The sequence below is a fragment of the Oncorhynchus masou genome, chromosome 26 (assembly GCF_036934945.1).
Source record: "Oncorhynchus masou masou isolate Uvic2021 chromosome 26, UVic_Omas_1.1, whole genome shotgun sequence".
In the NCBI taxonomy this organism is placed as follows: Eukaryota; Metazoa; Chordata; class Actinopteri; order Salmoniformes; family Salmonidae; genus Oncorhynchus; species Oncorhynchus masou.
In genome coordinates, this window is record NC_088237.1 from 5,574,130 (window position 1) to 5,599,177 (window position 25,048).

At 41.7% G+C, this 25,048-nt stretch overlaps 1 protein-coding gene across 2 annotated transcripts in view; it reads left to right on the forward strand.

Annotated features, from left to right (window-relative positions):
• The window catches only part of LOC135514684 (DENN domain-containing protein 2A-like), a 42,728-nt gene that overhangs the window by 10,191 nt on the left and 7,489 nt on the right, over positions 1-25,048 (forward strand). For both annotated transcript variants that reach the window (XM_064938195.1, XM_064938196.1), the window contains exons 8-12: positions 1,420-1,529; positions 3,599-3,668; positions 23,846-23,923; positions 24,080-24,220; positions 24,464-24,612. In XM_064938195.1, coding sequence (XP_064794267.1) covers positions 1,420-1,529; positions 3,599-3,668; positions 23,846-23,923; positions 24,080-24,220; positions 24,464-24,612 — 548 coding nt within the window. The remainder of the gene's footprint in view (positions 1-1,419; positions 1,530-3,598; positions 3,669-23,845; positions 23,924-24,079; positions 24,221-24,463; positions 24,613-25,048) is intronic.

The window sequence follows — 25,048 nt, forward strand, 5'->3', positions numbered from 1 at the left end:
AGCACAGTTGGAAATATAGACATCAAACCTGGATGGTATTCAGAGATAGAGCTGAAGGGTGGACTAAAAATAACAAAAATAACAAAAAATATACTGTGTCAGTAAAATGTATATAGAATGTATATATGCAATATTAAAGCTGATCCACCCCACTTTAAAGACACTGTTTTATTTTTCATTAAAGTTCATTAATCTTCTACTTTGACATTAAAGAGTATTTTGTGTAGATTTTTGACAAAAAAATATTAAAATCATTTTAATCCCACCTTTTAGCACAATAAAATGTGGGAAAAGTCAAGGGGTGTGTCACACCCTGGCCTTAGTTATCTTTGTTTTCTTTATTTTTTTGGTTAGGTCAGGGTGTGATATGGGTGATTTATGTGTTTTGTCTTGTCTATGGGTTTTATTAGATTAATGGGGTTGTGTTCAGTTTAGTTGTCTAGGAAAGTCTATGGTTGCCTAAAGTGGTTTTCAATCAGAGGCAGGTGTTTATCGTTGTCTCTGATTGGGAAACATATTTAGGCACCATATTCTTTGGGTAGTTTGTGGGTGATTGTTTCCTGTCTTTGTGTTTTATGCACCAGTTAGGACTGTTTCGGGTTTCACGGTTATTGTTTTGTATCCTGTTCATGGTTGAGTTACCTTATTAAATTAACATGAACTCTAACCACTCTGCGTTTTGGTCCGCCTCTCCTTCCCAGGAAGAAAGCCGTGACAGGGTGTGAATACTTTCTGAAGGCACTTTATAGCACGTGCACACATGCATACCAACGTCACACACCACATATGCTGCTCCTACTGTCTATCATCTATCCTTTTGCCTAGTTACTTTATCCCTACATACAGTATATGTACATAGCTAACCTCAATTACCTTGTACATTGACTCGGTACTGGTACTCCCTGTATATAGCCGTGTCACTTTTTTTCTTTTGTTGTTCACTGTGCATTTATTTCTCGTGTTACTATTTACATGTTTTATTCTATATCTTTATCTTAACTCTGTATTGTTGGAAAAGGACCAATAAGTAAGGCTGTTAGACTACAGCTATTGTTTACGAAGCGTGTGTCAAATAGAATGTGATTTGATTTGAGTGCCTGAACAGAAAATGTGTCCTGACCAAGCCCCTTCTTTTCGATTTGCAGATGTAAAATTATGCTGCACAGAAATTGCACTTTGGGGAGTATAAAAATGTTGTGAATTTTAAAGTGACAGGATAGTTAGCAATCTGTCGATGGTTCCACTTAACCTTCCAATTGTCTTAGCATCGGGTAATTCTCTGAAATCTGCAATAGATCTTCAGGAAAGTGTTTAGATGTTAAAGGCTAAGTGTTGATTTGGGTCGGGATTAAACTCGGTTTTTGATGGATTTCGTATTTTGACCCAGACTTATGACGTTTTGTCCTGCTCTTTCTGCAGCTGGAGCGGAGCTTCAAGTTCATGAAGGAGACAGAGGATCAGCTAAGGATCATCCCCCAGTTCTGTTTCCCTGATGCTAAGGACTTGAAGCCAGTAGAGAACTACCCCAGGTCAGCAGAATCACACTCATAATGCACTAATCTAACATAGCCTACATGTCTTTGTAATCATACACAGTTCTAATGTTTGAGAAAAGCACTTTATAGATAGAATGTATTTAGCTATTTATTATGGATCTGTACCATACTTTACTCTTATTAACCTCATAAACCAAAATACTGACCTTGGAGTCTATGTGGCCCAGTAAACATTACCCCTTTGGGCCCATGTCGGTATTCAGTGGGGCAAGGTGGGTAAGGGCTAGCCCACAGCAATCCAACAACGTCCCAAAACACTAAGCCCACACCAGCCCCAAACAGGCTAGCCCACAACAAACCCAACACAGACTAGCCTACACCAGCCTAACAAAGGTTATCCAACACCCATCCCACATCAGCGCAACATGGGCTAGCCTACACCAATCCCAAATCAGCCCAACACAGGCTAGCCTACACCAGCCCAACACATGCTAGCCAACAGCAGCCCAACACAGGCTAGCCAACAGCAGCCCAACACAGGCTAGCCAACAGCAGCCCAACACAGGCTAGCCTACAACAGCCCAACACAGGCTAGCCAACACCAGCCCAACACAGGCTAGCCCATGCCAAGCCTTCACCAGCCCAACACATTTTAGCCCACACCAGCCCAACACAGGCTAGCCAACAACAGCCCAACACAGGCTAGCCAACACCAGCCCAACACAGGCTAGCCAACACCAGCCCAACACAGGCTAGCCTACAACAGCCCAACACAGGCTAGCCAACACCAGCCCAACACAGGCTAGCCAACACCAGCCCAACACAGGCTAGCCTACAACAGCCCAACACAGGCTAGCCAACACCAGCCCAACACAGGCTAGCCCATGCCAAGCCTTCAACAGCCCAACACATTTTAGCCCGCACCAGCCCAACACAGGCCAGCCCACACCAAGTGGCTCATTTCAATATTTGTCAGGCATGGTTAGCACACAATTCTTTTTGGGGAAATTTATAGTACCTGTCCTGTAAAAATCTCACTTTTAAAAGTTCATATTATGTTAACTCATAACAAAATAATGTTGTTGACTCATCCTATACATCCTATGTATTTGTGGCCAAAGCATACATTGGAGGAGGGGAAAAAAACACTTAAAAGATTTCAAACTTGTATCTCAAAGAAACCAATTAAAAATGCTTGCCATTTCGTCATAGATTAGCTGGCCAATCAGTGGTCTACTCACAGAAAAGCTGCTTTTTAACATAATATATCCCATTTAGCAGACGCTTTTGTCCAAAGCGACTTACAAGTCGGCTGGGGCCACTACTTTTTTACATATGGGTGGCCCCAGCGGGAATCGAACCCACGACGCTTGGCATTGCAAGCGCCATGCTCTACCGACTGAGCCACACAGGACATACTTAATTCTAATTTATTTCACTCATATTGTAATTAATTATTGGCCATATTTCATAAAAATCTTAAAACACGAACAGTGACTTTGTGTTCTGTTGTGCGATGAGACATTTTTTGGGGATCTTGTGCACTGCCAATGATGAGGTTATTAAATTACTTAAATAAGTGCCAAATGTGATATATGAGAAACTTAACAGTTTCTCTTGTAAAAATATATTTTGAAAGAAACATCTTGGTCATCCATGATCCCTTAAACACCTTTACGTCTTGACAATTATGCAATTTATGCATTGAAATAAAGTTTAATTAATTATAAATAAATATATTCCAATGAAATTGCAACAGCGTATCGGCCCAATATAGGCAGCTTACATGGGGCCAATATTTTTTGTCCGCAATGGGCCCACATCGTTCTAATATGGACATGTTTGCTGGGAAAGGACAGGCTTATTTCAGGCAAAGTGAGAGCTGCCTTCACCAGATATGGGCTGCCCACACTGGGCCAATGCCTTGGGGGCCAACGTGGAGCAAAGGCACATTGGCCCAATATGGGGAGTCAGCATGGGGACAATATGTTTGCCTGCATTGGGCCCACATCATACCAATGTGAACATGTTTTCTGGGGGGTTTATATCACAATCCTATAAGCATATTATATATACATTTATTGTATTTTATTTTTCCACAGTGAAATGTTCTCTTTTGTTTTGACTGGCGAAGATGGAAGCAGGAGGTTTGGATACTGTCGTCGTCTACTGGTACATTTTGCATGTTTTCCTTCAGTACACATATACACTACTTGCCCAAACGTGTGTGGACACCAGCTCATTGAACATCTCATTCCAAAATCATGGGCATTAATATGGAGTTGGTCTGCCCCTCCACATTTCTGGAAAGGCTTTCCACTGCTCCATAGTCCAATGGTGCTTTGCACCACTCCAGCCGACACTTGGCATTGTCCACGGTGATATTAGGCTTGCTCGGCCATGGAAACCCATTTCATGAAGTTCCCGACAAACAGTTATTGTGCTTATGATGCTTCCAGAAAAAGTTTGGAACTTGGTAGTGAGTGTAGTAACAGATTTTTATGCGCCACGCGCTTCAGCACTCGGTGATTCAATTCTATGAGCTTGTGTGGCCTACCACTTTGTGGCTGAGCTGGTGTTGCTCCTAGACATTTCCATTTCACAATAACAGCACTTACAGTTGATCGGGGAAGCTCTAGCAGAGATTTAATGAACTGACTTGTTTGAAAGGTGGCATCCTATGATGGTGCCCCGATGAAAGTCACTCAGCTCTTCAGGCCATTTTACTGTCAATGTTTGTCTATGGAGATTGCATGGCGTGTGCTCGATTTGATACACCTGTCAGCGATGGGTGTGGCTGCAATAGCCAAATCCACTCATTTGAAGGGGTGTCCACATACTTTTGTGTATATCTATAGTGTACCATACAGACAGAAAGACAGTCACCGACAGGAAGTGGTTATCTATGATGTCAGCTGAGTAAATAACCATGATACTGCAAATAGAGATGGACTGGTGGGAAACAGTTATTCCCTGAGATGGATTCAGCGGAAATATGTGTGTGTATGTGTGCGCGTATGCGTGTGCTTTACTGTGTGTACAGTGTTGTAGATGCTTGTGTGTTGTTATTTTTGTGAAAACATCCTCAGTCTCTTTCACCCTGCTGAAAAAAACAGCATAGACCAGCATACATTTCAAGCTGGTCTATGCTGGTTAGTGCTGTTCAGATGCTGGTCAAACTGGTATGACCAGCATGGTCTAACTGGTCAAGCTGGTCTGATCAGCATGGTCTAGCTGGTTAGCAGACCGGCCTTCATTGTGTTTTTGCTGGTGACCAGCCTTCACTGTGTTCTCGCAGGTGACCAACCTTTGCAAAAACCAGCATCAAAACACATTATGCTGGCCAGCCAGAGTGGATTTTCACAAGCTACATTCAGAATAGAGAGCAATAGTAATGGCTTTTTTTTGTAGGCACTAACTCCGCCATGGCTTGTTGTCCAAAGCCTATGGAGAAATTAATGTTTTTTTCGTAGGGTTTTTGGAAAAACACGGAAAATAATATCTGTGGTAAACACAGTCTTAGGAGATCTTATGCGTTTTGTTCTATAAGATCATCTTCATCAGCAGACATCACTTCTTGTGAATTTTTAAGCATTTTTGGAATCAAAGCAAGCACATAAAGCACATAATGGCTTGAAAATTCATAAAGGTAATGTCATTTTTGGTTTGATTCCAGGCTGCATCACAACCGCCCGTGATTGGGAGTCCCATAGGGCGGAGCACAATTGCCCCAGCGTCGTCCTAGTTTGGCCGGTGTAGGCCGTCATTGTAAATAAGAATTTGTTCTGAACTGACTTGCCTAGTTAAATAAATAAAGGTGACTGATATTATTTATTAGATTGAGCCTGTGTTAAAGGTAAACTGCACAGCCTGATTCTGCATGTGTTCCGGTGCTCATTAAGAAATGCAGTGGCTATTACTGAAGCCCAAACGGGTTGTCTTTGGATTGTGGTTTAATGTGGGTGTTTCTTGGGCCTGTCTTTGCCATTCAATCACAACAAACAAACAAGGGCAGTGGTGAGTAACTTTTAGTGACAGCGAGGTAAGCTATGCTAGCTTTGTTATGGAGTTAAGTTTTGAAGTTGAGGACTTCTCTTCTCCTGACTGACTCACCATCAGAAGATGTTCTTGTTTTTAGCCAACCTGACAGCAGCTAGCTAGCTATATCTTGGGGATAGCTACAGCTGGCTAGCATATCTAGCTAGCTGATATTTCTCTGTCAAATCACCGTTATGCCAAGATAGCAAGAAGTACCAGCGTCTGGAATGTGTTTCACAAGACACTTGTTCTACAACACCTTGCTACTAAAGTAAAGTTTAGACATGTTACAGTTGAAACAATATCAACTGCCAACACAATATTCCACAACTGGCTAGTTACACTTTACCTATCAAATTAAAATAAGTTGTGGGTAGAGTATAACCATAGACAGAACAAGGGTTCTATCTGTGGTTATATTCTACACACAGTTAAAATACGTTTTGTGCACCAAATTCACCATATTCTTTTTTAATCTTCAACATAGAAATGCTGCCAAAAATAACTTACTGAAACTTGTTACAAATGACGGAGTCATCCATGATTCACCAAACTATATTTTGAAAGAGGAAGCAAAATTACTTTAAGCATATGTTTTCGTTTCAGACTCCTCCATCTCTACTAACCGAAGTTAATTGTATGGATTTTTTTTCTATTAATAATGTAAAACTAACAGCTGTACAGAAAGACTCAGGTAAAGGCCAAATGAGGAACTTCATGATGCAATAGCAAAAGTGTGCAAAGCTGTCATCAAGGCAGACTTTGAATAATCTAAAATATATTTAGATTTGTTTCGCACTTTTTTGGTTACAACATGATCCCATATGTGTTATTTCATAGTTCTGATGTCTTCACTATTATTCTACAATCTTGAACAGTAAAAATACAATTTTGTCTGGAACTGTGTATCTTCCATTGCCGATACAGATACTGTAACTATCAGCATTTTGTCTCCTGGTTGTCATCGCCTCGTATGGTGTCCCATATAAGACAGTTCCCTGACATGTTTGAAGAATACACAGGGTCTAGTTTGGAAGTTAATTTAACCAGGTAGGATGGTCAGTATTACGATGGTATGTTTGGCAGCATGAATGAAGGAGGCTTTGTTGAGAAATAGGAATCCGATTCTAGATTTAATTTTGGATTGGAGATGCTTAATGTGAGTCTGGAAGGAGAGTTTACAGTCTAACCAGACACCTAGGTATTTGTAGTTGTCCACATGTCAGAACCGTCCAGAGTAGTGATGCTGGTCGGGCGGGAGGGTGCGGGACGCAATCGGTTGAGGAACATGCACTTAGTTTTACTTGCATTTAGAAGCAGTTGGAGGCCTCAGAAAGATTGTTGTATGGCATTGAAGCTGGTTGAAGGTTTGTTAGCACAGTGTCCAAAGAAGGGCCAGAAGTATACAGAATGGTGTCGTCTGCGTAGAGGTGGATCAGAGAATCACCAGCAGCAAGAGCGACATCATTGATATATACAGAGAAAAGAGTCGGCCTAAGATTTGGACCCTGTGGCCCCCCCATAGAGACTGCCAGAGGTCCGGACAACAGGCCCTCTGATTTGACACACTGAACTCTATCTGAGAAGTAGTTGGTGAACCAGGTGAGGCAGTCATTTGAGAAGCCAAGGCTATTGAGTCTGCCGAAAAGAATGCGGGGATTGACAGAGTCGAAAGCCTTGGCCAGGTCGATGAAGACGGCTGCACAGTACTGTCTTTTATCAATGGAGGTTATGATATCGTTTAGGACCTTGAGAGTGGCTGAGGTGCACCCATGACCAGCTCGGAAACCAGATTGCATAGTGGAGAAGGTACGGTGGAATTCGAAATCGTCGGTGATCTGTTTGTTAACTTGGCTTTCGAAGATTTTAGAAGGGCAAGATGGATATAGGTCTATAACAATTTGGGTCTAGAGTGTCTCCCCCTTTGAAGAGGGGGGTGACTGCAGCAGCTTTCCAATCTTTGGGGATCTCAGACGATACAAAAGAGAGGTTGAATAGGCTAGTAATAGGGGTTGCAACAATTTCGGAAGATAAAGAGAGGGTCCAGATTGTCTAGCCCAGCTGATTTGAAGGGATCCAGATTTGCCGCTCTTTCAGAATATCAGCTGTCTGGATTTGGGTGAAGAAGAAGTGGGGGGGGGGGGCTTGGGCAAGTTGCTGCAGGGGGTGCTGAGATGTTGGCCGGGGTAGGGGTAGCCAGGTGGAGGGCATGGCCAGCCGTAGAAAACTGCTTATTGAAATGATCTATTACCGTAGATTTATCGGTGGTGACAATGTTTCCTATCCTCAGTGCAGTGGGCAGCTGGAAGGAGGTGCTCTTATTCTCCATGGACTTTACAGTGTCCCAGTACTTTGTTCAGCTAGTACTACAGGATGCAAATTTCTGTTTGAAAAAGCGAGCCTTAGCTTTCCTAACTGCCTGTGTATATTTGTTCCTAACTTCCCTGAAAAGTTGCATATCACGAGGGCTGTTCGATGATAATGCAGAACGCCACAGGATGCTTTTGTGCTGGTCAAGGGCAGACAGGTCTGGAGTGAACCAAGGACTATATCTATTCCTAGTTCTACATTTATTGAATGGGGCATGCTTATTTAAGATGGTGTGGAAGGCCCATTTAAAGAATAGGCATTCTGTAGTAATCCTTAGTATCTTGTTTGGGGTGTCTTGCATTCTTTTTCGTTAGTTTTAGTTGGATTGTGCTAAGAACTGTGAGCTCTCCCACCATCCACACACACCATACATTCAAACTTCTCTGTCTTTATAGATAATCTGATGTGTGTTTACCACCACCATGTGTCTGCCCCTAATGGTTAGGAGCGTAAATGCCCGCAAAATACCATAATGCACCCAAATTGGTTCCAACACATCGGCCCCTAATTGCAACCAACAATTAACCAAAACATAAAAGGAGGAGACAATAAAGTGAAATGTGAGTGAGAATCTTCCCTTCTTCTGTGGGTCAGAGTTCTTCACAGGTCCCTCTGTACCCTCTTGAATTAGACAGATCTTGGTAACAGGTCTGTCCAGTTCTCCTGTTCTGGTTTTCAGTCTGTCTGGACCAGAGCCGCCTTGTCAGGGTAGGTTTCCGACACCTTTCCAATCAGCCTTGACCCTCTTGGAGCAGTAGGACCCATGATGATGAACAGGTCGCCCACGGAAAAACATCTCTTCTGTTTCAAGTTTCAAATGTTATTAGTCGTATCTACGAGATACGCATGGTATACAGTACATTGTCCAATGAAATGCTTACTTGCATGTCAAATCAAATTTTATTTGTCACATGCGCGAATACAACAGGTGTAGCCCTTACAGTGAAATTCTTACTTACAAGCCCTTAACCAACAATGCAGTTTTAAGAAAATACCCCCCCCCCCAAAAAAAAACATTAAGTGATAAGAATAACAAATAAAAGATTAAAGTGTTATTAAAGTGACTATGCATAACAGAGTAGCATCACGGATACCGCGGATACCACGGATACCGATTTGGCGACCTGCTGCAATGCAACCTACACTCCCAACGAGAGGCCCGGAGAGGATTCAAACAACAAATAGTTTTGCTGCCCTGGAGCCTGATCTTCCTGTGTCTGTGTCTGCGGCCGATGTGCCTACTACTTCCCCTACGATTTTGAAGTCGACATCGGCAACCTTCCATTCCTGCTCTGGATCGAGTGGGGCTTCTCCATCTATCAGAGGCCTGCACCATCCTGTGAAGTGCGGGAGTGGGCAGACATCCTCGTCCTTCTTGCCAGCCGTGATTTAGGGCAGCTCCATGGTAAGAAATGTGACTGCTCCTGGTGCAAAAACAATGTCCTATCCCAGAGCTCAAGTAAATGACATTACTAAGCACTCCCGAATGTACTACGCCAGGACATGGACATAGATTATATCGTAGTCCATGTGGATTTAACCTGTTGAAACTCCCCATCCCGGATCCGGGATCGTGACTAAAGCCTCAGGCTCATTAGCATAACGCAACGTTAACGATTTCTGAAAATCGCAAATAAAATGAAAATAATGCGCCTGCTCTCAAGCTTAGCCTTTTCTTAACAACACTGTCATCTCAGATTTTCAAAATTTGCTTTTGAACCATAGCAATTGACTAATTTGTGTAAGAGTATGCTAAGCTAGCTTAGCATTTTGAGTAGCATTTAGCACGCAACATTTTCACAAAAACCAGATAAATAAAATCATTTACCTTTGAAGAGCTTCAGATGTTTTCAATGAGGAGACTCTCAGTTACATACCAAATGCGCAGTTTTTCCTGAAAGCGTCTGTGTGTAGGAGAAATCGTTCCGTTTTGTACATCACATTTGGCTACCGAAAGAACCGAAAATTCAGTCACCTACAACGTCAAACTTTTTCCGAATTAACTCCATAATATCGACCGAAACATGGCAAACGTTGTTTGGAATCAATCCTCAATGTGTTTTTTCACATATCTCTTCATTGATATATCGTTCGTGGAAGCCTGCATTCTCCTCTGAATTCTGTGGAAAAATACTTGCAGCTGACTTTTGCGCACCAATTTCGGCGCAGGACACTGGGCGGACACCTGGTAAATGTGGTCTCTTATGGTCAATCTTCCAATGATATGCCTACAAATACGTCACAATGCTGCAGACACCTTGGGGAAACGACAGAAAAGGCAGACTTACTCCTCTCGCATTCACAGCCATATAAGGAGACAATGGAAAACAGAGCCTCAAAAATCCTGCTCATTTCCTGGATGCCGTCTCATCTTGGTTTTGCCTGAAGCTCACGTTCTAGGGCACGCACAGAAAATATCTTTGCAGTTCTGGACACGTCAGAGTGTTTTCTTTCGAAAGCTATCAGTTATATGCATAGTCGAGCATCTTTTTGTGACAAAATATCTTGTTTAAAACGGGAACGTTTTTCATCCAAAAATGAAATTGCGCCCCTAGAGTTTCAACAGGTTAATGACATTATAAAAGGCAACTCTGAACAGTTGAAACTGGATTTCAAAGAGCTGATTGACTCTCTGCTAGACACTAATAAAATACCCACAATATATGGCCCTGTGCCCTTTCTGATTCGTGACAGTGAATGCTTTAGCAGGATTCTTTCTCTTCACAACTGGCTACGTAATTATTGCAGCTCAAGTGGTGTAACTTTTGTTGACAATTTTGTTACCTTTTGGAAACAAAACACGTTTTATAAGGAAGATGGGATCCACCCAAATAATGTGTGTTCCTGGATCCTTTCACAGCATTAATAGGTTGCGTTGAGACTGACTTATCTATGACCCAACCACAGCTCATTTAATCCCTGCCATTGTGTCGCTAAGCTGTCATAATGACTAGCACTATGTAGTACTCCCATAGTCTGTTCTGGACTTCTGAACTGAAGAGACCTCCGGTGGCATGTCTTGTAAGGTTATGCATGGGTGTCTGAGCTGTGTGCTAACCTCAGCTCTGTGTAGTAGTCCATTTCTTTTTTTTTTTTTCTTCTTTTTTTTGCAATTTCCCTAAGTCCCTCTTTGTGGCACCTGACCATATGACTGAACAGTTGTACAGGTGCAACACAACTAGAGCCTGTAGAACCTGCCTTGCTGATAGTGCTGTTAAGAAGTTAGAGCAGTGCTTTATTATGGACAGACTTCTCCTTGGCAGCAACTAATGGGAATCCATAATAAATACAAAAACCCCACATTTGTGAAAGGAGGAATGTCAGGACAACAATTCTTTATTGTGGCAAATCTGCCATATTCTGTTCTCCAAACTTCCCGTGGTGATGCCGTCAGATGACATGATCAGAAATAACTTTTCTGCAGGCAGAGTTGACCCTCATGATACAATACTTCTTTAGAAGTGCAGATAATGTGGTTTCTTCCAGCATATCCCAGCTCTGACCTTTTGTTTCTACTTCGACTGACTGTACTTGGGAGTCACCAGCAGAGGTCAGTATTTAGTATTTTTTATTTTCCTTCTGAGCTATTAGAGTATCTCTGAGTTTAAGAAACCAAGCAACTGAGGCTTTGAGACATAGTTAATCAGTCGATTAGTTGCGCTCTGAGTCCTTTACAACAACATTCACCGTCAGGCCCCTTTTAATCTCTGGATCATCTGACGGGATTGAATGGGGGTCCAAAGCAGGCTTTGGCCATTCCTCCTCTGATTTTAAGAGAAAGTCTGGGCCCTCTAACCATTTTTTACAAGCCAGAAAGCTGCCAGCCTACAACCCTCTGGAAGCCTCATAAGCAGGATTCTACTTGATGCTGATATATCTCCACTAAGACACTTTTGTGGCTGCTACCTGGTTAGCCACAAAAATTGTGAAATCGTCTCTTCTCACTTTCAATGTCCAAAACCTTGACTGTCCCAGTTGAAGTGACAACTATTTCCTCAACATTCTGTCGACTTGAACCGCCAACACAGCAGCCGTGAGAATGGTAGTCTACTTCAAGGGAGCGACTCGCTTTTCCCAGCATGAATGAATGATGTACCGGTTTCTAGTCAATCCTGCTGAAAAAAACAGCATAGGCTGGTGAACAGTCTCTGTTGTGTTTTTGCTGGTGACCATAGGGGTATTCTATGTACTGGGTTTGAGGAGTTAGTGGTAACTTTTTTGTCAGTGCTGAGTTCAACTAAGGATAACTGGTCATACGAAAGTGGCTCACCTTTTAGCCAGGTAAATTTCTATGACAACAAATCCTTCAGAACTAAGCTGGTTGCTAACTCAAGGCTAACTCAATTTATCCTAAATAAAGTGTCTGGGCCACAAGTTGAGGATCAATGAAATCAGATACAATCTTTGAGAGAGGAAAGGTGACATCATCCCCTTCACTGGACACACTCATTTCAAGATGGTGGCAAGCACTTCTTTTTTTGTCTGATCTGTGTTTGTAGCTGAAAAGTTGTGTGGATTTTTGTCTCCATTTACCTTTGTTTCATCATTCTGTGAACACATTGGACTGCAATATAGTATATCGAGTTAAGGAAACATACAAAACAGGTCTGCTGAAACTTTTGTGGCCTACTTGGATATACCTGGGCACCCTACACTGCACTGGGGCATTATCTGAGCAGATGCCTAACTACTGCTGCTTTCATCCTTCCAAACTGACTTATTCCAGATTGTTGGCTACCACCTTAAGAGGCTAAAGTGAACGTTTCACATCCGACAAGTGTCCGAGCCGGTGTAGTAGGATTTGATCTTGGTCTTGTATTGAAACTTTTCCTGTTTTTATGGTTTGTCGGAGGGCGTAGCGGGATTTCTTAAAAGCGCCCGGTTTAGTGTCCCGCTCATTGAAAGAAGCAGCTCTAGCCTGTAGCTCAGTGATGATATTGGCTGTAATCCATGGGTTGTTGCTTGTAATTAGGTATCAGGAGGATAGAGTGATGGTCAGATTTGCCAAATGAAGGGCGAGGAAGAGCTTTGTATGTGTCTCTGTGTAGTGTCTCTCTATAGTTTTTTTGCCTCTAGTTGAACAGGTGACATGCTGGTAGAAATTAGGTAAAACAGATTTCAGTTTTCTTGCATTAATGTCACTGGCCACTAGGAGCACCGCCTTTGAGTGAGCATTGTCTTGTTTTCGTAAGTGTTTTGACGCTGACAGATGGCAGCATCGTGACTAGCTCTTAAGAAACTTTGCTGTATTTTGTTTATTTTACGTACAATTTCTTTACATTTATTAACTCAGGAAATGTTTTGTCATCACATACAGCCGGGAAGAACTATTGGATATTAGAGCGGCGGTAACTCACCAGTTCTTCCAGCATTATGACCAGGAATACAACTTCCCTGGAGCAGATCCTTCGTTCACTCTTCCCAGAGCAATTGAACTTATTCCAGAGGCCGACCCAAAACAAAAAGCCAGCACGATTCTCAGTACATCACGCAGACAGGAATAAATATCTCTCAATATCTCTCCCCGGGAAGCAGAAGTGTGGAGGGGTATACTTCATGATTAACGACTCATGGTGTACTTCTAGGAACATACAGAAACTCAAGTCTTGTTGTTCACCTGACCTAGAATACCTCACAATTAAATGCAGACAGTATGATCTCCCAAGGGATTTCTCCTCCATCATCGCCACAGCCGTTTACATCCCACTTCAAGCCGAAACCTCAATGGCCCTCGAACTTCACTGGACATTATGCAAACTGGAAACCACATATCCTGATGCTGCATTTATTGTATCTGGGGATTTCTGGGGATTTCTGTACCTGGAACCTCTCTGGTACAAGTGGGTCGCTAGCCTCCCAACTCGACAACAGCCAGTAAAATTGCAGGGAGCCAAATTCAAAACAACAGAAATCCTATAATTGAAATTCCTCAAACATACAAGTATTATACACCATTTTAAAGATAAACGTATTGTAAATCCAGCCACAGTGCCCGATTTCAAATAGGCTTTACCGCGAAATCACACCAAACGATGTTGTTAGGTCAGCACCTAGTCACAGAAAACCATACAGCCATTTTCCAGCCAAGGAGAGGGCTCACAATGTCAGAAATAGTGATTAATTTGGTGATCTTCATCAGATGGCACTCACAGGACTTCATGTTACACAATAAATGTGTGTTTTGTTCGATAAAGTTAATATTTTTGTCCAAAAACCTCATTTGAAATTGGTGTTTTATGTTCAGAAATGCATTGTCTCAAACAAACATCCGGTGAAAGTGCAGAGAGCCACATCAAATAACAGAAATACTCATCATAAACATTGATAAAAGATACAAGTGTTAAACATACGAATACAGATAAACTTCTTCTTAACCTTTTGCGTGTAGGGGGCAGTATTTTCGTTTTTGGCTAAAAAACGTACCCATTTTAAACTGCCTATTTCTCAGCCCCAGAAGCTAGAATATGCATATAATTGTCAGATTAGGATAGAATACACTCTAAAGTTTCCAAAACTGTCAAAATATTGTCTGTGAGTATAACTGAACTGATATTGCAGGTGAAAACCTGAGGAAAATCCAATCGGAAAGTGCCTCTTATTTTGAAACCTCTCTGTTCCTATGCATGCCTATCCTCCATTTAAAGGGATATCAACCAGATTTTTCTATGGCTTCCCTAAGGTGTCAAAAGTCTTTAGACATAGTTTCAGGCTTTTATTTTGAAAAATGAGCGGGAAAGATCACATTGCGTAAGTGGATAGGTGGGGGCTCTCAGAGTGAGTTTTGCGCAACAGAGTAAAGCGGTCATTGTTTCTCCCTGTCCTATTGAAAAACCTACACTCCCGGTTGATATATTATCGAATATATTTTTTAGGATTGATTATAAAAAACGTTTGACATGTTTCTGTGGATATTATTTGGAATTTTCATCTGCGTTGTCGTGACTGCTCTTTCCTGTGGATTTCTGAACATAACGCAACAAACAAACAGAGGTATTTTGGATATGAAAATAATCTTTATGGAACAAAAGGAACATTTGTTGTGTAACTGGGAGTCTCGTGAGTGAAAACATCCGAAGATGAACAATTGATTTGATTGCTTTTCTGATTTTCGTGACCAAGCTACCTGATACTAAATGTACTTAATGTTTTGTCATGCGATCGATAAACTTACACAAACGCTTGGATTGCTTTCGCTGTAAAGCATAATTTCAAAATCTGATACGACAGGTGGATTAACAAAAGGCTAAACTGTGTTTTGCAATATTGCACTTGTGATTTAATGAATATTTTTGTCATATTATTTGACTGTGGCGCTATGCTATTCAGTGGTTGCTGATGACAATTATACCACTTAAGGGATAGGTAGCGTCAAGAAGTTAATGCAGCCGCTGTGTCAGATTTCAAAAAAGCTTTACAGCGAAAGCACACTCTACGATTATGTTAGGTCAGCTCCTAGCCACGGAAACCCATATATCCATTTTCCAACCAAGAAGAGTGTCACAAAAGTCAGAAATAGCATTACAATTACTCACTTACCTTTGATGATCTTCATCTGGTGGCACTCCAAGGTTTCCATGTTAGACAACAAATGTTCGTTTTGTTCGATAAAGGTCATCTTTATGTCCAAATACCTCAGTTTTGTTGGTGCACGGTGGCACAATGCACGCTCTCAAAACCAAGACGAAAATTCTAAAAAGTACAATAAAAGATAGTAGAAACATGTCAAATGATGTTTAAAATCAATCCTCAGGTTGTTTTTGTCATAAATAATAAATAATTTTTCAACCGGACAAAAGCTTCGTCAATGGAAAAGGTAAACAAGAAATGCGCGCTCCCAATCACGTGCTTGGTTCATGTCTGGAAATTTCGACTGTCCTCTCATTAAAAGCGGTGTATCTCCCTCATTTTTCAGAGTAAAAGCCTGAAACAATGCCTAAAGACTGGTCACATGTTGAGGAAGCCACAGAGATCATGAACTGGGTCCTAAGTCTTTGTATGGTGGATAGGCTTTCAATGGAAAAACAGCCTTTCAAAATAATAGTACTTCCTGGTTGGATTTTCCTCGGGTTTTTCGCCAGCCATATCAGTTCTGTTATACTCACAGACATTATTTTAACAGTTTTGGAAACTTTAGAGTGTTTTCTATCCAAATCTAATAATTATATATATGCATACCCTAGCTTATGGGCCTGAGTAGCAGGCAGTTTAATTTGGGCACTCTTTCCATCCAAAAAGTTATATCAACATATCAACGGTCATACTTGCGCCATTAAGACTCTTGACCATTGCTATTCAAACTTCCGGAAAGCTTAGAAGGCCTTCACCCGCCCTTCTTTCGGCAAATCTGACCACGACTCCATCTTGCTCCTCCCGTCCTATATGCAGAAACTCAAACGGGAAGTCCCCTTGCTTCGTGCTATTCAACGCTGGTCTGACCAATCGGAATCCACGCTTCAGGATTGTTTTGATCACATGGACTGGGATATGTTCCGAGTACTTGCGAAAAGAATCTAGACGCATACACGGATATGGTGACTGAGTTCATAAGGAGGTGTATAGAAGATGTAGTACCCACTGTGACTATTAAAACCTACCCTAACCAGAAACCGTGGTTAGATGGTAGCATTCACACGAAACTGAAAGCGAGAACCACAGCATTTAACCAGGGCATTGCGACTGGTAATATGGCAGAATATAAACAGAGTAGTTATTCACTCCACAAGGGAAACAAGCTAAACGTCAGTATAGAGAAATTCAACCAAATTCGCAATTCAACAGCTCCGACACGAAAAGTGTGTGGCAGAGACTAATGACAATCACGAAAGGAAAACCAGACACTTCGCCGAGACCGCCGTCTTGCTCCGGACAGGCTAAACACATTCTTTGCACGCTTTGAGGATAACACAGTGCCACTGACGCAGCCCGCTACCAAAACATTTAAACGTGTTAACCCTCGCAAGGCTGCCGGCCCAGACGGCATCCCCAGCCGCGTCCTCTGAGCATGCGTAGACCAGCTGTCTGGTTTGTTTACGGGCATATTCTATCTCTCCCTATCCCAGTCTGCTGTCACTACATGTTTCAAGATGGTCAGAATTGTTCCTGTACCCTAGAAGGCAAAGGTAACTGAATTTAATGACTATCGCCCCATAGCACTCACTTCTGTCATCATGAAATGCTTTGAGAGACAAGTCAAGGATCATATCAACTCTACCTTACCTGCCACCCTAGACCCACTTCAATTTGCCGCCCCAATAGATCCACAGACGATGCAATCAGCATCGCTCTGCACACTGCCCTATCACATCTGGACAAGATGAATATCGATGTAAGAATGCTGTTCATTGACTACAGCTCAGCATTCAACACCATTGTACCATCAACTCATCATTAAGCTTGAGGCCCTGGGTCTGAACCCCGCCTAGTGCAACTGGGTCCTGGACTGCCTGATGGGCCGCCTCCAGGTGGTGAAGGTAGGAAACATCACCTCTGCTGATCCTCAACACTGGGTCTTAACAAGGGTGTGTGCACAGCCCCCTCCTGTACTCCCTGTTCACCCATGACTGCATGGCCAACTCAATCATCAAGTTTGCAGACGACACAACAGTGGTAGGCTTGGTTAGCAACGATGACGAGACAGGACTCGGAGTGTGGTGCCTGTATAACAACCTCTCACTCAACGTCAACAAAACAAAGGAGATGGTCGTGGACTTCAGGAAACAGCAGGGGGCGCACACCCCAATCTACAATGATTGGATCCCAGTGGAGAAGGTGGAAAGCTTCAAGTTCCTTGGCATATACATCACTGACAAACTGAAATTGACCACCCACAAAGACAGTGTGGTAAAGGCGCAACAGAGTCTGTTCAACCTCAGGAGGCTAAAATTTGGCTTTTCACCTGAAACCCTCACAAATGTTAACAGATGCACAATTGAAAGCCCCCTGTCGGCCTGTATCACTGCCTTTTATGGCGACTGCACCGCCCACAACCGCAAGGTCTCTCTGGAGAGAGTGAGTGGCGCAAACTACCCGCCCTCCAGGACACCTACAGCACCCGATGTCACAGGAGGGCCATAAAGATCATCAAGGACATCAACCACCCGAGCCACTGCCTGTTCACCCCGCAATCATCCAGAAGACAAGGTCAGTACAGGTGCATCAAAACTGGGACCGAGAGACTGAAAAACAGCTTCTCTCAAGGCAATCAGACTGTTAAACAGCCATCCCTAGCACATTAGAGGCTGCTGCCTATATGCATAGACTAGGAATCACTGGCCACTGTAAGGAATGGAACACTAGTCACTAATTATGTTTACATATCTGGCATAACTCATCGCATATGTGTATGTACTGTATTCTATACTATTCTACGGTATCTTAGTCACTTAATGCTTACTCATCTCATGTGTATGTACTGTTTTCTATACTATTCTACTGTATCTTAGTCCGTTCCTCTCTGATCATCCATATGTATATGGCCTTAATTCATTCCTACTTAGATTTGTGTGTATTGGGTATATGTTGTGTAATTTGTTGGCTATGACTTGTTAGATATTACTGTCTTCTCTGTTGGAATCGCTAGTCGATCTGCTGCAGTTCATCAGAGAGTCTCTGGCTAACTTCCCCAGAAGTCACAATGTCTTGCGTAGTTGTCACTTTCTCAGCAGCTCTGGATAGTGTCTGTTGTAATGGATATGTCAGGTGTACAGCTGGTTGTTGCATAGAATAGATGCTTCCGTGGTTGTCAGTATTCTCATACTAGATTTACGTAATTCTATGTATAGAATTTGTTCTTTCTCTGTAGTGATTGATAGTCTCAGAGTTTAACCATTTCCAGGCATGTAGCCAACACTACACACTGTCTGGTCTCCTGGGCCTATAGCGTTGTAGTTCTTAACCATTTCAACATATTTTCTGGTCTTCTACACCATTTGAGACATCCGACTTATCGTGTGTCCCTTTGACAAGAAATGTACATTTCTTCATGTGTGGTTTTATACTCTGGAGTAGAAAAGGGTGGTTCCATGATGCCTGATGTATTGTCTGGCTCATGGGGGTGTGGCCACTGACCAGTTCAACTTTATATGAAAACCCATACTCTCATTTAGAAGGTTAACATCACATTACATCTTTTCACAAATAGTTTAATGTTTAATAACATACGTTTCACAATATTTCGATGTAAACCACATAATTAAGAAGTGTACACAACCAAAGACACAGTAATGAGTGTTTCCTGTCCTTCACGAGATTGCCAAATGAAACAAACTCATCATGACATGTCTCTTAAGTGTCCAATATTGTTTACTTATTCAAACTTTTGATGTCCAAGGGTCTTCTTTCTGTGTTCCACAGTTTACATTCCAATCTCGAATACTACAGAGCATAAAGGCAGCGTCTTTTATGACCGCCATAAAACAGCAGACTTGCTCTCCCCCTCTACGAGAGAGGATGCTGTAGAGCGGACCCACTGTAACCTGATAATTCAGATCGTCACAGGAGAGTTATGACAATGGCTACGAAAAATATAGACAAACTCTTTGGTAAATAGTGTGGTCTACAGCTTATCATGAGATATTCTAACTCAGGCGAGCAGAACTTCCAGACTCCTTAATATTAGAGATTGCGCACCAGTTACTGTTAACAAAGTGACACACACACCCTCTTGAACTTCCCAGACGCAGCCGTTCTGTCCTGCCGATGCATCGAATTAGCAGCTAGATTTATATTTACCATGTCCTTTTTCAGCTACGACTCTGAAAAACACTTTGCTAGGATAGTCTCAAATTGAGCTCATGCAGTTGATTCTCAAGTGATTGTACATTCGCCAATAGAACGGAGGGTACAGGCGATTTATCCACTCACCAAAGTAGTCTCATCAGGTATCCCGCACTCAGGCCTCTGTAGTGTTGTCTCCTCCTTCTTCGAGTGTCAGAGAATTGGGCCGCGATAATCAATATGTCTTTCGCCTCCGACTCAGTGAAGTAGAAGTCTTCCTCCAAATGGAGGTTAGTGATAGCTATTCTGATGTCCAGAAGATCTTTTCGGTCTTGCAATAGAGAGTATGCGGGAAAATATGATATATGGTTCTATGTAGAACCATCTTGCTTTCCAAAGAATCCATCGTGCTATTAGAGGAATTCTAAATTCCTATATGTTTTGTAGCCAAAACCAAATTCACACTCTTATCTATTTCATAATAAGTTGTAAGTTTATCATTTTGCATGAAATAGCAAGAGACCAGTCTTAAAAACAAGTTCAGCATTTATTCTTGATGAGTACTGACCCAAAATACAAAGAACATTACATTTTAAAGAAAAGATAAAAATGACGTCATCAGTTCTCTCACACTCTCCGATCCACACAATAGCGCAGTGTCTTCAGGTCTGGAGATTGTCTCCTACTCCCCTCATAAAGCAAACATTCCAATCTGTCTAAAAGACATACGCTCCTCCACTAATGGAACATCAAAGAACATTCTTATCTGTCTAAAAAGATATACCCTCCTTCTCCCTTAAACCCGCAAGGTACAGACAATTCATTCGCTTTACCTACAATTTCAGTCCTAGTTTAACCAAAAACCCATACATTTCATACCATAACATAATAGTATTAAAACTTAATGGTTCTAATAAAAATGTATACATAATTAATCTATAATGCTTCAGATGACAAAATTACTCAGTGACTCACGTTTACATCTCAATAAAACAAAATATCATCTGCGTGTTCCAACTTGCCCCTGTTACAGATGTCTACGTATCAGGGGAAAAGCTTAAATAACCAAATTCAACCTTGCTAGTTTCCTGAAACATGTGCAATTATGTTTTACTATAGAGGTTGCTTTTCAACATTAATACCCTAACATTGTTCCACATAATGGAAACAGTGCTCAATTTCACTGGTGTTACATAAACAATCAAACCAGGAATCAATAACCATCAGAATCCATTATCACAATGTTTTACGATTCAGATATTCAATCTCCCTTTCTCATAGCCTAATTACAGTCCAAATCAATGATGCCCACCTAGCGAATCAGCTGCTAGTTTTTAGCATCTTTTCTGACGACTCACATACTCCTTTTAAAAATGTATATGGACTTTTTAATCACCTTCTGAAAAGTGACTCAAAGCAATGATGCACGCATTTTCCTTCTAATAGACACGAACACTTTTCTCCGTTACCCCCAGTCCGTGGCGACAAAAGTGCCTCGCGAGTGATGTCATCAACAAGCGCTCAACCTCGACTCAATTCGCAACGATTTTCAATGAATTGTAAATAATTGTTGGCTGTCTGCAGCCACAGTATTTCGGGTTCGATAAACCAAACCTAATTTATCACATCTGTTGAATCCTGAATTATAGTTTACAACATCAATCAACATCTCTCACCTCCCAATTCGCTAATTTTATAAGAACATTTCGATGGGCACAAATCTATCGTAATTGTTTCTCCGTTATTATTCAGAATGCATTTGATTTAAGTTACTGTCTCGTCTTTGATTTAACATTTTAATTACGACTCTATTCCCAATATATTATTCCCAACAGATCATTTAGTGAACAGACATCGTCTTGCATCAACATTTAGCTTTGTTCTTATTTTAAATTGAATGAATTAGTCTTTCAATTTGAACCAAACAAACTATTTAAAACGTTCAGTTTATATCTTATACCAATACTAGTGACTATAACTTTCTCTGCAAAACAATTAGTTTAATTACAACCAAAAATTCAGATATATATATATATTTTTTAGTTAACACCTCGGCTGGGGACCGAACCCTGGACTGCAGTTCGTAAGACTGCTACGCTCACCACTATACCACCAATGGTATGGAGCTGACTGAGATTCTCCACAAATAGACCCATTTTATAGTTATCTGTATTTGTTACTCCGGCATCTGGACAACAGAAAATAGCCCTAATTTAAACGGCCAAAGTTTTCCCTCAATTAGGATTCTCATTAATCTCGCTCTCTTTGTATCTGACCCTTATTTTTCTTTACCCGATTGTCGCCTCTGACCTTCCCCTCAGTTAAATTACACTATTGTTGGTGACGTCTTTTGTAGGGAGTGTTACACTCCCGGGCGAAATATCCAATTTCGTTACAATTAAAACATTTTCTCTTTTTCTTTTGACTTGCCTTATCCACTTTTCTCAATACTGTCCTAATCAATTTCTCTGTTTTCACGCCATCCGATCCCAGGTCATAAACTGGGGGGGGGGAGGGGGGCTCAGCATGAAGCAGTAATTTTGCTTTCCTCTGAGTCACCACCACCTCATCATCGAGATTATCCCTGTAAACTTGGTCTATTATAGAAGGGTATAGGTTTTGATCCCCACCCCCACCCAATTGATCACTTTTTCCAGCTATGGGAGCGGAGGGCAGAATATTTTGGCTCTTTTCGTCTCTTTTTTTTATTTTTCCACTCTCTTCCTAGCTTCCGAGAGCCAGGCCCTAGCTACGTTTAAACCTAGTTTACTCTGCTTCTTCACATCTTTGTCACAATCCTTATATATTTGTCTTATCATGAATTCTAACTTTTCGACATCGAGGCATCCGTCAAAACCATACCTTTTTTTCCCCCATTTAGGACAGAAATCTACATTCCTTCGATCTTTTTGTTTCATATAACGGTAATCTTCCGTCTCTTCAGAAAGCAGTTTAGAGGGATTTACTACCCATTATAATAAATTACTGCCCCTCCTAATAATTTCAATCTTCAACACTTTATGTTAATTTCTCTTTATTGGAATCCTTATCTACTCACGCCTAGTAATTCCAATATTTAACACCTTATGATTAATATCTCTTTATTGGAATCCTCATCTACTAAAGTCTGACATTAAGTCTCACCCGTATACAATACATTACTGTTCCTATAGGACTTCTGCTAAAATTGTCGCTCCAAATCAGCTTACTTGTAAGGTTGACCGAGGACAAATAGACGGAGGCTCAAAAGTTTCTGTCCACTCGTCGTTCAATCTGACATTAGTTTTCACTCGTATACAGTGATTTCTTTCGTTTCTTCCCCGGAACCTCAACCACACAATCACTTTTCACTATCAAGAACACAGACTACTGAAAACCGGGAAAGACCCCCCCCCCCCCCGTCCATTCATCGCTCGATCTGACACTAGTTTTCACTTGTATACAGTGATCACTGTAGGAATATACAGTAAGTCGCTGTTCCTATAAGACTTTGGACTAAAATGTCGCTCCAAGCATAGCCTATTTGTAGAGTTGATTTTCAATCTGAGAACAACTTAAATCCATCCTATGATAATTTAAGTCATTCCCTCTTAATCAAGAATAAAGATTACTGACCTTGTCGCCGACTGGGAAAGTAATGTTCGTTGTATCTAGTCACCTTTCCTGTACTCTGTGGTAATACGCAGGCCTGTATTTTAACCTCAATTCGGAGCCCAGGTCTTTTGTAAAACGAGTCAAGACTCATCCGTGCACGATTTTCGGCGTACTACCTCCAGATAACAGGGAGGGGTATTTAGATCCGGGATCGATTTTGTAGCCAAAACCAAATTCACACTCTATCTATTTCATAATAAGGTGTAAGTATATCATTTTGCATGAAATAGCAAGAGACCAGTCTTAAAAACAAGTTCAGCATTTATTGTTGATGAGTACTGACCCAAAATACAAAGAACATTACATTTTAAAGAGAAGATAAAAATGACGTCATCAGTTCTCACACTCTCTCCGATCCACACAATAGCGCAGTGTCTTCAGGTCTGGAGATTGTCTCCTACTCCCCTCATAAAGCAAACATTGCCTTACAAATAATTCTTCTCTTCCAAAAGGGTTTCTTCAGATCCAAACGTTTTTTTGTAGATGCTGGGGGTTTTACAGCAGGGACACGGCTTAGTTTTTCCTAGAGGGGCTATGACAAAGCATTAAAATATCCTCCTCTCGTCTCCCAGCCCAGTGGGAAAGGAAAGCGTCTTCCTGAAGTCTACTGCATCGTCAGCCACCTGGGATGCTTCCACCTCTTCTCCAAGGTATAGTGTACTGTACTTGAGCCTCCTGGTTGCCACCTCTCATCCTGTTTCCCATCAAGCCCAGGATTCGTGCTGGCAACTCTTCCATTGCTGGCCCATCTCTCAAACCTCTAGGCTACCTGCTGATCTCTCTGTCCTGCTGTGTGTGTGTGTCAGGTCCTGGATGAGGTGGAGAGGAGGAGAGCCCTGTCTCCAGCCCTGGTCCAGCCCTTCATGAGGGCCATTATGGAAGCTCCGTTCCCTGCTCCTGGCAGACCCATCACCATTAAAACCTTCCTGCCCGGATCTGGTACTGAGGTAGCTCCTTGATTTTACGTTAGTCTCCAAAGAAGACTTCCAATAATATTACTTACAGATGCCATGCAAAGTGTTTGAGTTGAAGTGTTCTGTACTGCATCAGTTTTGTATTACTTAGTAAAATATGTCTCACTCTCCATTCACATTGTCTCTCTTTCCTCTTCTCATTATCTTTCTTTCCATGTCACTCCCTGTCTGTTTCTCGCTCCCCCTTCTTTCTACCCACCAATCCACCTGTCTCAGGTAATGGAGCTATGTCGTCCGTCTGACTCTCGTCTGGAGCATGTGGACTTTGAGTGTCTCTTCTCCTGTCTGAGTCTGCGTCTGCTACTCAGGGTCTTTGGTTCTCTCCTGCTGGAACGTAGGGTCATCTTCACTGCAGACAAACTCAGGTGTGATGCCATTAGCCTGATAGGCTACTCAGCTACTGTATGGCAAAGTTAATAAGTAGAAATCAAAACAATTTCATCTATTATTTGACAATTATATTTTATTTCAAAGCATCCCCAAAGAGGGTAGTGAAGCTGGGACTGTGGATTTTATAGCTAAGAGGAAAAACACAAGACAGAATAAACAGAGAAAATAAAATAGTGGCTCAGCCTCATGGTTCAAATGTTTTTCTTCAATGTGACAGGGAGATAATGAGTGATGCCTGCTGTTGTGTTGATTCTGTCCCTTTCAGAAACTGTTTATTTCTCTTTGGAAATAGCCTGTGAGAGCCAGAGATTAATAGGGTCACTGGGGTCAGTGTAGTAGAGAAGAGGTACGCAGAATGGAATGACAGTTGTCCTAGAGCTGGGTTCCCCAATTGGCAGCCCACGGGTGATT